Here is a 15,621-nt window from a genome sequence, read left to right on the forward strand (position 1 = left end):
TGTGTACGTGTGTGTGTGTGTGTGTGTGTGTGTGTGTACCTACAGTATGTCTGTGTGTGTGTGTGTGTGTGTGTGTGTACCTACAGTATGTCTGTATTGTGTGTGTGTGTGTGTACCTACAGTATGTCTGTATTGTGTGTGGGTGTGTGTGTGTGTACCTACAGTGGGTGTGTGTGTGTGTACCTATTGTATGTCTGTATTGTGTGTGTGTGTACCTACAGTATGTCTGTATTGTGTGTGTGTGTGTGTGTGTGTGTGTGTGTGTGTGTGTGTGTGTGTGTGTGTGTGTGTGTGTGTGTGTGTGTGTGTGTGTGTGTGTGTGTGTGTGTGTGTGTACCTACAGTATGTCTGTATGTGTGTGTGTGTGTACCTACAGTATGTCTGTATTGTGTGTGTGTGTACCTACAGTATGTCTGTATTGTGTGTGTGTGTACCTACAGTATGTCTGTATTGTGTGTGTGTGTGTGTGTGTGTACACCTACAGTATGTCTGTATTGTGTGTGGGTGGGTGTGTGTGTGTGTGTGTGGTGTGTGTGTACCTACAGTATGTCTGTATTGTGTGTGTGTGTGTGGGTGTGTGTGTACCTACAGTATGTCTGTATTGTGTGTATTGTGTGTATTGTCTGTATTGTGTGAGTGTGTGTATTGTGTGAGTGTGTGTGTGTTTGCATGTATGACTGATTGTTTATATTACTGTGTGTGTAAACCCCTCCTCCTTTCCCTCCAGATCCTGAAGCAGGAGTGGCCCAAGCACTGGCCCACGTTCATCAGTGACATCGTGGGAGCCAGCCGCACCAGCGAGAGCCTCTGTCAGAACAACATGATCATTCTCAAGCTGCTCAGTGAGGAGGTGTTTGACTTCTCTAGTGGACAGATGACCCAGGTCAAGGCCAAGCACCTCAAAGACAGGTAATATATTCATATACTGTATATCTTAACATAGCACATTTTTTACATTTCTAATATTTATATATATTATATTTATATATACACCATTTAGCAGACGCATTGATCCAAAGCCACTTAGTCATGTGTGTATACATTTTCCTTATATGCGGAAAGCACCTCAAAGCTGATAGTACCCTGCTCTACCAACAGCTGTTAGTACCCTGCTCTACCAACAGCTGTTAGTACCCTGCTCTACCAACAGCTGTTAGTACCCTGCTCTACCAACAGCTGTTAGTACCCTGCTCTACCAACAGCTGTTAGTACCCTGCTCTACCAACAGCTGTTAGTACCCTGCTCTACCAACAGCTGTTAGTACCCTGCTCTACCAACAGCTGTTAGTACCCTGCTCTACCAACAGCTACCAACAGCTGTTAGTAGTACCCTGCTCTACCAACAGCTGTTAGTACCCTGCTCTACCAACAGCTGTTAGTACCCTGCTCTACCAACAGCTGTTAGTACCCTGCTCTACCAACAGCCAGGCTCTACCAACAGCTGTTAGTACCCTGCTCTACCAACAGCTGTTAGTACCCTGCTCTACCAACAGCTGTTAGTACCCTGCTCTACCAACAGCTGTTAGTACCCTGCTCTACCAACAGCTGTTAGTACCCTGCTCTACCAACAGCTGTTAGTACCCTGCTCTACCAACAGCTGTTAGTACCCTGCTCTACCAACAGCTGTTAGTACCCTGCTCTACCAACAGCTGTTAGTACCCTGCTCTACCAACAGCTGTTAGTACCCTGCTCTACCAACAGCTGTTAGTACCCTGCTCTACCAACAGCTGTTAGTACCCTGCTCTACCAACAGCTGTTAGTACCCTGCTCTACCAACAGCTGTTAGTACCCTGCTCTACCAACAGCTGTTAGTACCCTGCTCTACCAACAGCTGTTAGTACCCTGCTCTACCAACAGCTGTTAGTACCCTGCTCTACCAACAGCTGTTAGTACCCTGCTCTACCAACAGCTGTTAGTACCCTGCTCTACCAACAGCTACCAACAGCTGTTAGTACTACCAACAGCTGTTAGTACCCTGCTCTACCAACAGCTGATAGTACCCTGCTCTACCAACAGCTGATAGTACCCTGCTCTACCAACAGCTGATAGTACCCTGCTCTACCAACAGCTGATAGTACCCTGCTCTACCAACAGCTGTTAGTACCCTGCTCTACCAACAGCTGTTAGTACCCTGCTCTACCAACAGCTGTTAGTACCCTGCTCTACCAACAGCTGATAGTACCCTGCTCTACCAACAGCTGTTAGTACCCTGCTCTACCAACAGCTGTTAGTACCCTGCTCTACCAACAGCTCTGCTCTACCAACAGCTGTTAGTACCCTGCTCTACCAACAGCTGTTAGTACCCTGCTCTACCAACAGCTGTTAGTACCCTGCTCTACCAACAGCTGTAGTAGCTCTACAGCCTAGTACCCTGCTCTACCAACAGCTGATAGTACCCTGCTCTACCAACAGCTGTTAGTACCCTGCTCTACCAACAGCTGATAGTACCCTGCTCTACCAACAGCTGATAGTACCCTGCTCTACCAACAGCTGATAGTACCCTGCTCTACCAACAGCTGTTAGTACCCAGCTGCTCTACCAACAGCTGTTAGTACCCTGCTCTACCAACAGCAGCTCTACCAACAGCTGATAGTACCCTGCTCTACCAACAGCTGTTAGTACCCCCTGCTCTACCAACAGCTGTTAGTACCCTGCTCTACCAACAGCTGTTAGTACCCTGCTCTACCAACAGCTGTTAGTACCCTGCTCTACCAACAGCTGCTCTACCAACAGTACCCTGCTCTACCAACAGCTGATAGTACCCTGCTCTACCAACAGCTGATAGTACCCTGCTCTACCAACAGCTGATAGTACCCTGCTCTACCAACAGCTGTTAGTACCCTGCTCTACCAACAGCTGTTAGTACCCTGCTCTACCAACAGCTGTTAGTACCCTGCTCTACCAACAGCTGTTAGTACCCTGCTCTACCAACAGCTGTTAGTACCAGGCTCTACCAACAGCTGTTAGTACCCTGCTCTACCAACAGCTGTTAGTACCCTGCTCTACCAACAGCTGTTAGTACCCTGCTCTACCAACAGCTGTTAGTACCAGGCTCTACCAACAGCTGTTAGTACCCTGCTCTACCAACAGCTGTTAGTACCCTGCTCTACCAACAGCTGTTCGTATAGCTGAGAAAAGACTAGAACTTCAAACATTGTGGTTTTCTGATATGTGTAGTGTGCCTGCTCCCTTGGTAGGGTTTTCATATCAATGTGGATCTTGAGATCTGATCAGCAGTGCAGCGTGACTGCAGTAAAGACCCCCTGGAACGCGCCCCTGGTCTGCACCTCAGACAGTGATGCCCTACATATCTCAGAGACTGATAAAACTCTCACCACAATCAATAGGCCAGAATGTCTGCACCACAGAACCAGGAGTTGTCCTTGTCTGGTATGAGCTATGCTGTCCTCCTATGACCCTGGAAGACAAATGGAAGTAATGGAAGTCAAATCGAGACTCTGTCGTAACACTCACTATGCCTCTCTTTCAGCATGTGCAACGAATTCTCCCAGATATTCCAGCTCTGCCAGTTTGTCATGGTACGTTAAGCCTCTTCCTTTACCTCAGACCAGTTTATTATAGATATTCCAGCTCTGCCAGTTTGTCATCTTCCTTTACCTCAGACCAGTTTATTATAGATATTCCAGCTATGCCAGTTTGTCATGGTACGTTAAGCCTCTTCCTTTACCTCAGACCAGTTTATTATAGATATTCCAGCTTTCTGACCAGTTTATTATAGATATTCAGCTCTGCCAGTTTGTCATGGTACGTAAGCCTCTTCCTTTACCTCAGACCAGTTTATTATAGATATTCCAGCTCTGCCAGTTTGTCATGGTACGTTAAGCCTCTTCCTTTACCTCAGACCAGTTTATTATAGATATTCCAGCTCTGCCAGTTTGTCATGGTACGTTAAGCCTCTTCCTTTACCTCAGACCAGTTTATTATAGATATTCCAGCTCTGCCAGTTTGTCATGGTACGTGCAGCCCCTTCTTTACCTCAGACCAGTTTATTATATATATTCCAGCTATGCCAGTTTGTCATGGTACGTGCAGCCTCTTCCTTTACCTCAGACCAGTTTATTATAGATATTCCAGCTCTGCCAGTTTGTCATGGTATGTGCAGCCTCTTCCTTTACCTCAGAATATATTCTAATATACCACGGCTAAGGACTGTATCCAGGCACTCCACGTTGTGTCGTGCTTAAGAACAGCCCTTAGCCGTGGATAAGAACAGCACTTAGCCGTGGTATATCGGCCATATACCACAACCCCCCTCGGGCCTTATTGCTTAAATAATATATGCCATTTAGCAGACGCTTTTATCCAAAGAGACGAACAGCCATGCTGCATGCATATTATATATGGGTGGTTTTGGGAATCAAACCCACTACCCTGGTGGTACAAGCTCTGTGCTCTACCAACTGAGTTACAGAGGACATAAACATCAGACACTTTTCCTCATCTCCCCTCCACTGTTTGTATGTTCTGTTCTCCAGGAGAATTCCCAGAATGCACCACTGGTCCACGCCACTCTAGAAACGCTGCTGAGGTTTCTCAACTGGATTCCTCTGGGGTACATTTTCGAGACCAAACTCATCAGCACACTCGTCTACAAGGTAGATACCTCTCTGTCTGTCTCTCTCTCCCTGTCTCTCTCTCTCTCTCTCTGTCTCGCTCTGTCTCTCTGTCTCGTGCTCTCTCTCTGTCTCGTGCTCTCTCTCTGTCTCGTGCTCTCTCTCTCTGTCTCGCTCTGTCTCGCTCTCTGTCTCGCACTCTGTCTCTCTCTGTCTCGCACTCTGTCTCGCACTCTGTCTCGCACTCTGTCTCGCACTCTGTCTCTCTCTGTCACGCTCTGTCTCGCTCTCTCTGTCTCTCTCTCTCTGTTCTCTCTCTCTCTCTCTCTCTCTCTCTCTCTCTCTCTCTCTGTCTCTCTCTCTGTCTGTCTCCCGCTCTCTGTCTGTCTCGCGCTCTCTGTCTGTCTCGCGCTCTCTGTCTGTCTCGCTATCTCTCTGTCTGTCTCGCTCTCTCTCTGTCTGTCTCGCTCTCTCTCGTTCTCTCTGTCTCGTTCTCTCTGTCTCATTCTCTCTGTCTCGCTCTCTCTCGTGTCTCTCTCTGTGTTCTCATCTGGGTCTAAACCATCCCATTTCCTAGGCCCTTGTGTAGCTAGATAGGCCAGATGGAAACTCTCCATTACTACCAGAGGACAAGGTTAAGCTATTGCCATATTGCAAATACCAATCCTTTTTAGAGTGTAGGACAGTGTTTTCCAAACTCGGTCCTGGGGACCCGAAGGGGTGAACTTTAGCCCCGAACACGACACAGCTGACTCAAATAATCAACGAATCATCAAACTTTAATTATTTGAATCAGCTGTGTAGTGCTAGGGGCTAAAACCAAAACCTGCACCTCTTGAGGTGGTCTAGGGCTTGGTATGGCTTGTTTTGGACTTCTCTCGCCAACACGTGGGTCGTATTCTTCAGGTCAAGCAGACCGATCGTGGCAAATCATATTGCAACGGAAAACACGCATTTCAATCTGTTTTCTTCTGTTTGGCTCCTAATGAATATAACCCTGGACAGTTAATGGAGAATATGAGGGATTCCTCAATTATAAATCCATTTCTGGGAGCATTTAGCCAGGAGAGGACTGGTCACCCCTCAGAGCCTGGTTCCTCTCTACCCAGTACAGCCAGGAGAGGACTGGTCACCCCTCAGAGCCTGGTTCCTCTCTACCCAGTACAGCCAGAAGAGGACTGGCCACCCCTCAGAGCCTGGTTCCTCTCTACCAAGTACAGCCAGGAGAGGACTGGCCACCCCTCAGAGCCTGGTTCCTCTCTACCCAGTACAGCCAGAAGAGGACTGGCCACCCCTCAGAGCCTGGTTCCTCTCTACCAAGTACAGCCAGGAGAGGACTGGCCACCCCTCAGAGCCTGGTTCCTCTCTACCAAGTACAGCCAGAAGAGGACTGGCCACCCCTCAGAGCCTGGTTCCTCTCTACCCAGTACAGCCAGAAGAGGACTGGCCACCCCTCAGAGCCTGGTTCCTCTCTACCCAGTACAGCCAGAAGAGGACTGGCCACCCCTCAGAGCCTGGTTCCTCTCTACCAAGTACAGCCAGGAGAGGACTGGCCACCCCTCAGAGCCTGGTTCCTCTCTACCAAGTACAGCCAGAAGAGGACTGGCCACCCCTCAGAGCCTGGTTCCTCTCTACCCAGTACAGCCAGAAGAGGACTGGCCACCCCTCAGAGCCTGGCCAGTACAGCCAGAAGAGGACTGGCCACCCCTCAGAGCCTGGTTCCTCTCTACCCAGTACAGCCAGAAGAGGACTGGCCACCCCTCAGAGCCTGGTTCCTCTCTACCCTGTACAGCCAGGAGAGGACTGGCCACCCCTCAGAGCCCGGCTCCTCTCTACCCTGTACAGCCAGGAGAGGACTGGCCACCCCTCAGAGCCTGGTTCCTCTCTACCCAGCACAGCCAGAAGAGGACTGGCCACCCCTCAGAGCCTGGTTCCTCTCTAGGTTTCTTCCTAGGTTCTGGCCTTTCTAGGGAGTTTTTCCTAGCCACCGTGCTTCTACACCTGCATTGCTTGCTGTTTGGGGTTTTAGGCTGGGTTTCTGTACAGCACTTTGAGATATCAGCTGATGTACGAAGGGATGTATAAATACATTTGATTGGTTGATTGATTCTGTAGTTCCTGAACGTGCCGATGTTCCGCAACGTGACGTTGAAGTGTCTGACGGAGATCGCCGGCGTCAGTGTCAGCCAATACGAGGAGCAGTTTGTCAACCTCTTCACGCTTACCATGTGTCAACTCAAACAGGTGTGTGTATACACACACACACACACACACACACACACACACACACACACACACACACACACACACACACACACACACACACACACACACACACACACACACACACACACACACACACACACACACACACACACACAGTGCTCCAGGCAGGTGTGGATCCCACTGTTGCCAACAAATGTAACACACACACACACACACACACACAGACTGTCCAGTCAATCATCCATTCCTATTCTCCGTCTCCCCCCCCAGATGCTTCCCCTGAACACCAACATTCGTCTGGCGTACTCCAACGGTAAGGATGACGAGCAGAACTTCATCCAGAACCTCAGCCTGTTCCTCTGCACCTTCCTGAAGGAGCACGGTCAGCTCATCGAGAAGAGGCCCAACCTCCGAGAGACACTGATGGAGGTGAGAAACATACCGCAGCAGTTTCTCACAAAACAACTCTTTTCTCATTTCCTGAACACTGCTGGGCTTAGTTTATTTAAGCCCACTGGTTACATCCTGGGACTGGGTGGGACATGGTTACATCCTGGGACTGGGTGGGACATGGTTACATCCTGGGACTGGGTGGGACATGGTTACATCCTGGGACTGGGTGGGACATAGTGGAGAAGAAGAGGACATGGTTACATCCTGGGACTGGGTGGGACATAGTGGAGAAGAAGAGGACATGGTTACATCCTGGGACTGGGTGGGACATAGTGGAGAAGTAGAGGACATGGTTACATCCTGGGACTGGGTGGGACATAGTGGAGAAGAAGAGGACATGGTTACATCCTGGGACTGGGTGGGACATAGTGGAGAAGAAGAGGACATGGTTACATCCTGGGACTGGGTGGGACATGGTTACATCCTGGGACTGGGTGGGACATAGTGGAGAAGAAGAGGACATGGTTACATCCTGGGACTGGGTGGGACATGGTTACATCCTGGGACTGGGTGGGACATAGTGGAGAAGAAGAGGACATGGTTACATCCTGGGACTGGGTGGGACATGGTTACATCCTGGGACTGGGTGGGACATAGTTACATCCTGGGACTGGGTGGGACATAGGAAAAGGACTGGGTGGGACATTTACATCCTGGGACTGGGTGGGACATGGTTACATCCTGGGACTGGGTTGGAAAGTGGAGAAGAAGGACATGTTTAAAACCACTAAACACTAAATATACAAAACAGATCCTTCAAATTAAACAAGTAACCCCTCCCTCCTCCCCCTCCTCCCCCTCCTCTCCCCTCCCCCCACATCCTCCTCTCTCTCTTCTCCTCTCCTCCCACCTCCCCTCTCTCTCTCTCTCTCTCTCTCCTCTCTCTCTCTCTCTCTCTCTCTCTCTCTCTCTCTCTCTCTCTCTCTGAAAACCACTAAACACTCTCTCTCTCCCCCTCCTCCCCACCCTCCTCCTCTCTCTCTCCTCTCCTCCCTCTCTCCCCACCTCTCCCTCCCCTCTCTCTCCTCTCTCTCCTCACCTCTCTCTCTCCTCTCTCCCCCCCCCTCCTCTCCCTCCTCTCCTCCCCTCTCTCTCCCCACCTCCTCTCCTCTCTATCCTCCTACTCCTCCTCCTCTCCTCCTCTCTCTCCTCCTCCCCCTCCTCCTCATCTCCTCTCCTCCTCCAGGCTCTCCACTACATGCTGCTGGTGTCTGAGGTGGAGGAGACAGAGATCTTTAAGATCTGTCTGGAGTACTGGAACCACCTGGCTGCAGAGCTTTACAGGGAGAGTCCCTTCTCCACCTCCACCTCCCCCCTGCTGTCTGGATCACAACACTTTGATGTCCCTCCTCGCAGACAGCTCTACCTGCCTGTACTCTCCAAGGTGACCAGACAGACAGGCCGGACTGACTGGGAGACTGGCTGACTGGCTGACAGACAGACACACACTCACACTCTTGCTCTCTGGGGGTCACAGTGTGTATTTGAGAGCGAGCGGAGAGGGAGAGAATTTGTTGGCACATGGTCAAGAGTGTGTGGTCCAGAGAATTTGTTGGCATGAAGTGTGTGTGTGTAGTCAGTGTGTGTGTCTCTCTGTGTCTCCGTCTGTGTGTCTGTGTCTCTCGCTCTCTGTGTCTGTGTCTCTCTCTCTGTGTGTCTGTGTCTCTCTCTCTGTGTGTCTGTGTCTCTCGCTCTCTGTGTCTGTGTCTCTCGCTCTCTGTGTCTGTGTCTCTCGCTCTCTGTGTCTGTGTCTCTCTGTGTGTCTGTGTTTCTCTCTGTGTGTCTGTGTCTCTCTGTGTCTGTGTTTCTCTCTCTCTGTGTGTGTCTGTGTCTCTCTCTCTGTGTGTCTGTGTTTCTCTCTGTGTGTCTGTGTTTCTCTCTGTGTGTCTGTGTCTCTCTGTGTGTCTGTGTCTCTCTGTGTGTGTCTGTGTCTCTCTGTGTGTGTCTGTGTCTCTCTGTGTGTGTCTGTGTCTCTCTGTGTGTCTGTGTCTCTCTGTGTGTCTGTGTCTCTCTGTGTGTCTGTGTTTCTCTCTGTGTGTCTGTGTCTCTCTCTCTCTGTGTCTGTGTTTCTCTCTCTGTGTCTGTGTTTTCTCTCTCTGTGTGTCTGTGTTTCTCTCTGTGTGTCTGTGTCTCTCTGTGTGTCTGTGTCTCTCTGTGTGTGTCTGTGTCTCTCTCTGTGTGTCTCTCTCTCTGTGTGTCTGTGTCTCTCTCTCTCTGTGTGTCTGTCTCTCTCTCTGTGTGTCTGTGTCTCTCTCTCTCTGTGTGTCTGTGTTTCTCTCTCTCTCTGTGTCTGTGTTTCTCTCTGTGTGTCTGTGTCTCTCTCTCTGCGTGTCTGTGTTCCTCTCTGTGTGTCTTGACGGCTGTTGATGTTGGTAACAGGTGCGTCTGCTGATGGTGAGCCGCATGGCCAAGCCGGAGGAGGTGCTGGTGGTGGAGAACGACCAGGGAGAGGTGGTACGAGAGTTCATGAAGGACACAGACTCCATCAACCTCTACAAGAACATGAGAGAGACACTGGGTACGTCACGTGTGTGTGTGTGTGTGTGTGTGTGTGTGTGTGTGTGTGTGTGTGTGTGTGTGTGTGTGTGTGTGTGTGTGTGTGTGTGTGTGTGTGTGTGTGTGTGTGTGTGTGTGTGTGTGTGTGTGTGTGTGTGTGTGTGTGTGTGTGTGTGTGTGTGACAGCAGGTGGAATATAGCAGGTGGAATAGTTATGTGTGACTTTCTACATTTAGACTGATTGTCAGTTTCCTTTGTGGACATCACATCACTGTACAGCACCACTACATGTTCAATAAGGACCCTAGTCTATTGACTTGATCTACACTCTAAACTCTCTGTGATCTTACAGTCATGTGTGCATACATAGAATGTATGCACACATGACTATAAGTCGCTTTGGATAAAAGAGTCTGCTAAATCTCTCTCTGTCTCTCTCTCTGTCTCTCTCTCTCTCTCTCTCTGTGTCTCTGTCTCTTCTCTGTCTCTCTCTATATGGCATATATTATTATTATTATTATCGTCTCCTCTCTCTCTCTCTCTCTCTCTCTCTCTCTCTGTCTCTGTATCTCTCTGTCTCTCTCTCTCTGTGTCTCTCTCTCTCTCTCTCTGTCTCTGTATCTCTCTGTCTCTGTCTCTCTCTCTCTGTGTCTCTGTCTCTCTCTTCCTCTGTCTCTCTCTCCCTCTGTCTCTTTGTCTCTGTCTCTGTATCTCTCTGTCTCTCTCTCTGTCTCTCTCTCTCTCTGTGTCTCTGTCTCTCTCTCCCTCTGTCTCTCTGTGTCTCTGTCTCTCTCTCTCTGTCTCTCTCTCTCTGTCTCTCTCCCTCTGTCTCTTTGTCTCTGTCTCTGTCTCTCTCTCTCTCTCTGTCTCTCTGTCTCTCTGTCTCTCCTCTCTCTCCTCTCTGTCTGTGTCTCTGTCTCTCTCTTCCTCTGTCTCTCTCTCTCTGTCTGTCTCTTTGTCTCTGTCTCTGTATCTCTCTGTCTCTCTCTCTGTCTCTCTCTGTCTCTCTGTCTCTCTCCGTCTCTCTCCGTCTCTCTCTCCCTCTCTGTCTCTCTCCCTCTCTGTCTCTCTCTCTCTCTCTCTCTCCCTCTGTCTCTCCCTCTGTCTGTCTGTCTGTCTGTCTGTCTGTCTGTCTGTCTGTCTGTCTGTCTGTCTGTCTGTCTGTCTCTCTCTCTCTCTCTCTCTCTCTCTCTCTCTCTCTCTCTCTCTCTCTCTCTCTCTCTCTCTCTCTCTCTAGTGTACCTGACCCATCTGGACTATGCAGACACGGAGCGTATAATGACAGAGAAGCTTCATAACCAGGTGAACGGAACAGAGTGGTCCTGGAAGAACCTCAACACACTGTGCTGGGCTATAGGGTCCATCAGTGGAGCCATGCACGAAGAGGACGAGAAGAGGTTCCTGGTCACAGTCATCAAGGTACGGAGGCCACCTAGGGACAAGTATAAAACGGTATAACGAAGAGAGTAAAATGGGATTCATGTAGAGGGTTGATGACCAGAAGGCTTTAGGAGAATATTGAGCAGCATCTTTCTCTTCAGGAGAATGTTGAGCAGCATATTTCTCTTCAGGAGAATGTTGAGCAGCATCTTTCTCTTTAGGAGAATGTTGAGCAGCATCTTTCTCTTTAGAATGTTGAGCAGCATCTTTCTCTTTAGAATGTTGAGCAGCATCTTTCTCTTTAGGAGAATGTTGAGCAGCATCTTTCTCTTTAGGAGAATGTTGAGCAGCATCTTTCTCTTTAGGAGAATGTTGAGCAGCATCTTTCTCTTTAGGAGAATGTTGAGCAGCATCTTTCTCTTTAGGAGAATGTTGAGCAGCATCTTTCTCTTTAGGAGAATGTTGAGCAGCATCTTTCTCTTCAGGAGACTGTTGAGCAGCATCTTTCTCTTCAGGAGACTGTTGAGCAGAATCTTTCTTTCAGGAGAATGTTGAGCAGCATCTTTCATCTTTTCTTTAGGAGAATGTTGAGCAGCATCTTTCTCTTTAGCAGAGAATGTTGAGCAGCATCTTTCTCTTTAGAATGTTGAGAGAATGTTGAGCAGCAGAGAATGAGCAGCATCTTTCTCTTCAGAGAAGGAGACGGAGAATGTTGAGCAGCATCTTTCTCTTCAGGAGACTGTAGAATGAGCAGCATCTTTCTCTTTTCAGGAGACTGTTGAGCAGCATCTTTCTCTTCAGGAGAATGTTGAGCAGCATCTCTTTAGGAGAATTTGAGCAGCATCTTTCAGGAGAATGTTGAGCAGCATCTTTCTCTTTAGGAGAATGTTGAGCAGCATCTTTCTCTTTAGAATGATGTTGAGCAGCATCTTTCTCTTCAGGAGAATGTTGAGCAGCATCTTTCTCTTTAGAATGTTGAGCAGCATCTTTCTCTTCAGGAGAATGTTGAGCAGCATCTTTCTCTTCAGGAGAATGTTGAGCAGCATCTTTCTCTTTAGGAGAATGTTGAGCAGCATCTTTCTCTTCAGGAGAATGTTGAGCAGCATCTTTTTCTTTAGGAGAATGTTGAGCAGCATCTTTCTCTTTAGGAGAATGTTGAGCAGCATCTTTCTCTTTAGAATGATGAGCAGCATCTTTCTCTTTAGAATGTTGAGCAGCATCTTTCTCTTTAGAATGTTGAGCAACATCTTTCTCTTCAGGAGAATGTTGAGCAGCATCTTTCTCTTTAGGAGAATGTTGAGCAGCATCTTTCTCTTTTTGAGCAGCAGGAGAATGTTGAGCAGCATCTTTCTCTTTAGGAGAATGTTGAGCAGCATCTTTCTCTTTAGGAGAATGTTGAACAGCATCTTTCTCTTCAGGAGAATGTTGAGCAGCATCTTTCTCTTCAGGAGAATGTTGAGCAGCATCTTTCTCTTCAGGAGAATGTTGAACAGCATCTTTCTCTTTAGGAGAATGTTGAGCAGCATCTTTCTCTTTAGGAGAATGTTGAGCAGCATCTTTCTCTTTAGGAGAATGTTGAGCAGCATCTTTTTCTTTAGGAGAATGTTGAGCAGCAGGAGAATGTTGAGCAGCATCTTTCTCTTCAGGAGAATGTTGAGCAGCATCTTTCTCTTTAGGAGAATGTTGAGCAGCATCTTTCTCTTTGAGCAGCATCTTTCTCTTTAGGAGAATGTTGAGCAGCATCTTTAGAATGTTGAGCAGCATCTTTCTTTCAGGAGAAGGAGAATGTTGAGCAGCATCTTTCTCTTTAGGAGAATGTTGAGCAGCATCTTTCTCTTCAGGAGAATGTTGAGCAGCATCTTTCTCTTCAGGAGAATGTTGAGCAGCATCTTTCTCTTTAGGAGAATGTTGAGCAGCATCTTTCTCTTCAGGAGAATGTTGAGCAGCATCTTTCTCTTCAGGAGAATGTTGAGCAGCATCTTTCTCTTCAGGAGAATGTTGAGCAGCATCTTTCTCTTCAGGAGAATGTTGAGCAGCATCTTTCTCTTCAGGAGAATGTTGAGCAGCATCTTTCTCTTCAGGAGAATGTTGAGCAGCATCTTTCTCTTTAGGAGAATGTTGAGCAGCATCTTTCTCTTTAGAATGATGAGCAGCATCTTTCTCTTTAGAATGATGAGCAGCATCTTTCTCTTTAGAATGTTGAGCAGCATCTTTCTCTTTAGAATGTTGAGCAACATCTTTCTCTTCAGGAGAATGTTGAGCAGCATCTTTCTCTTTAGGACAATGTTGAGCAGCATCTTTCTCTTCCAGAGAATGTTGAGCAGCATCTTTCTCTTCCGGAGAATGTTGAGCAGCATATTTCTCTTTAGGACAATGTTGAACAGCATCTTTCTCTTTAGAATGATGAGCAGCATCTTTCTCTTTAGAATGATGAGCAGCATCTTTCTCTTTAGAATGTTGAGCAGCATCTTTCTCTTTAGAATGTTGAGCAACATCTTTCTCTTCAGGAGAATGTTGAGCAGCATCTTTCTTTTTAGGAGAATGTTGAGCAGCATCTTTCTCTTTAGGAGAATGTTGAGCAGCATCTTTCTCTTTTAGGAGAATGTTGAGCAGCATCTTTCTCTTCAGGAGAATGTTGAACAGCATCTTTCTCTTCAGGAGAATGTTGAACAGCATCTTTCTCTTCAGGAATGTTGAGCAGCATCTTCTCTTTCAGGAGAATGTTGAGCAGCATCTTTCTCTTCAGGAGAATGTTGAACAGCATCTTTCTCTTCAGGAGAATGTTGAGCAGCATCTTTCTCTTTAGGAGAATGTTGAGCAGCATCTTTCTCTTCAGGAGAATGTTGAGCAGCATCTTTCTCTTTAGGAGAATGTTGAGCAGCATCTTTCTCTTTAGGAGAATGTTGAGCAGCATCTTTCTCTTTAGGAGAATGTTGAGCAGCATCTTTCTCTTTAGAATGTTGAGCAGCATCTTTCTCTTTAGAATGTTGAGCAACATCTTTCTCTTCAGGAGAATGTTGAGCAGCATCTTTCTCTTCCAGAGAATGTTGAGCAGCATCTTTCTCTTCAAATCAAATCAAATCAAATTTATTTATATAGCCCTTCGTACATCAGCTGATATCTCAAAGTGCTGTACAGAAACCCAGCCTAAAACCCCAAACAGCAAACAATGCAGGTGTAAAAGCACGGTGGCTAGGAAAAACTCCCTAGAAAGGCCAAAACCTAGGAAGAAACCTAGAGAGGAACCGGGCTATGTGGGGTGGCCAGTCCTCTTCTGGCTGTGCCGGGTAGAGATTATAACAGAACATGACCAAGATGTTCAAATGTTCATAAATGACCAGCATGGTCAAATAATAATAAGGCAGAACAGTTGAAACTGGAGCAGCAGCACAGTCAGGTGGACTGGGGACAGCAAGGAGCCATCATGTCAGGTAGTCCTGGGGCACGGTCCTAGGGCTCAGGTCCTCCGAGAGAGAGAAAGAAAGAGAGAATTAGAGAGAGCATATGTGGGGTGGCCAGTCCTCTTCTGGCTGTGCCGGGTGGAGATTATAACAGAACGTGGCCAAGATGTTCAAATGTTCATAAATGACCAGCATGGTTGAATAATAGTAAGGCAGAACAGTTGAAACTGGAGCAGGAGCATGGCCAGGTGGACTGGGGACAGCAAGGAGTCCTCATGTCAGGTAGTCCTGGGACATGGTCCTAGGGCCCAGGCCAGTTGAAACTGGAGCAGCAGCATGGCCAGGTGGACTGGGGACAGCAAGGAGTCATCATGTCAGGTAGTCCTGGGGCATGGTCCTAGGGCTCAGGTCCTCCGAGAGAGAGAAAGAAAGAGAGAAGGAGAGAATTAGAGAACGCACACTTAGATTCACACAGGACACCTGAATAGGACAGGAGAAGTACTCCAGATAAACAAACTGACCCTAGCCCCCCGACACATAAACTACTGCAGCATAAATACTGGAGGCTGAGACAGGAGAATGTTGAGCAGCATCTTTCTCTTCAGGAGACTGTTGAACAGCATCTTTCTCTTCAGGAGAATGTTGAGCAGCATCTTTCTCTTCCGGAGAATGTTGAGCAGCATCTTTCTCTTTAGGACAATGTTGAACAGCATCTTTCTCTTTAGAATGATGAGCAGCATCTTTCTCTTTAGAATGTTGAGCAGCATCTTTCTCTTTAGAATGTTGAGCAGCATCTTTCTCTTTATAATGTTGAGCAGCATCTTTCTCTTTAGAATGTTGAGCAGCATCTTTCTCTTTAGAATGTTGAGCAACAGCTTTCTCTTCGGGAGAATGTTGAGCAGCATCTTTCTCTTTAGGAGAATGTTGAGCAGCATCTTTCTCTTCAGGAGACTGTTGAGCAGCATCTTTCTCTTCAGGAGACTGTTGAGCAGCATCTTTCTCTTCAGGAAAATGTTGAGCAGCATCTTTCTCTTCAGGAGAATGTTGAGCAGCATCTTTCTCTTCAGGAGAATGTTGAACAGCATCTTTCTC

At 47.7% G+C, this 15,621-nt stretch overlaps 1 protein-coding gene across 1 annotated transcript in view; it reads left to right on the plus strand.

The window, feature by feature from the left end:
- The window catches only part of LOC124019998 (exportin-1), an 80,381-nt gene that overhangs the window by 39,405 nt on the left and 25,355 nt on the right, over positions 1-15,621 (plus strand). Inside the window, exons 7-14 of the mRNA XM_046335413.1 lie at positions 728-909; positions 3,490-3,538; positions 4,496-4,615; positions 6,689-6,817; positions 7,070-7,228; positions 8,439-8,636; positions 9,632-9,770; positions 10,986-11,167. Coding sequence (XP_046191369.1) covers positions 728-909; positions 3,490-3,538; positions 4,496-4,615; positions 6,689-6,817; positions 7,070-7,228; positions 8,439-8,636; positions 9,632-9,770; positions 10,986-11,167 — 1,158 coding nt within the window. The remainder of the gene's footprint in view (positions 1-727; positions 910-3,489; positions 3,539-4,495; positions 4,616-6,688; positions 6,818-7,069; positions 7,229-8,438; positions 8,637-9,631; positions 9,771-10,985; positions 11,168-15,621) is intronic.

The sequence above is a fragment of the Oncorhynchus gorbuscha genome, unplaced genomic scaffold (genome assembly GCF_021184085.1).
Source record: "Oncorhynchus gorbuscha isolate QuinsamMale2020 ecotype Even-year unplaced genomic scaffold, OgorEven_v1.0 Un_scaffold_745, whole genome shotgun sequence".
NCBI lineage: Eukaryota > Metazoa > Chordata > Actinopteri > Salmoniformes > Salmonidae > Oncorhynchus > Oncorhynchus gorbuscha.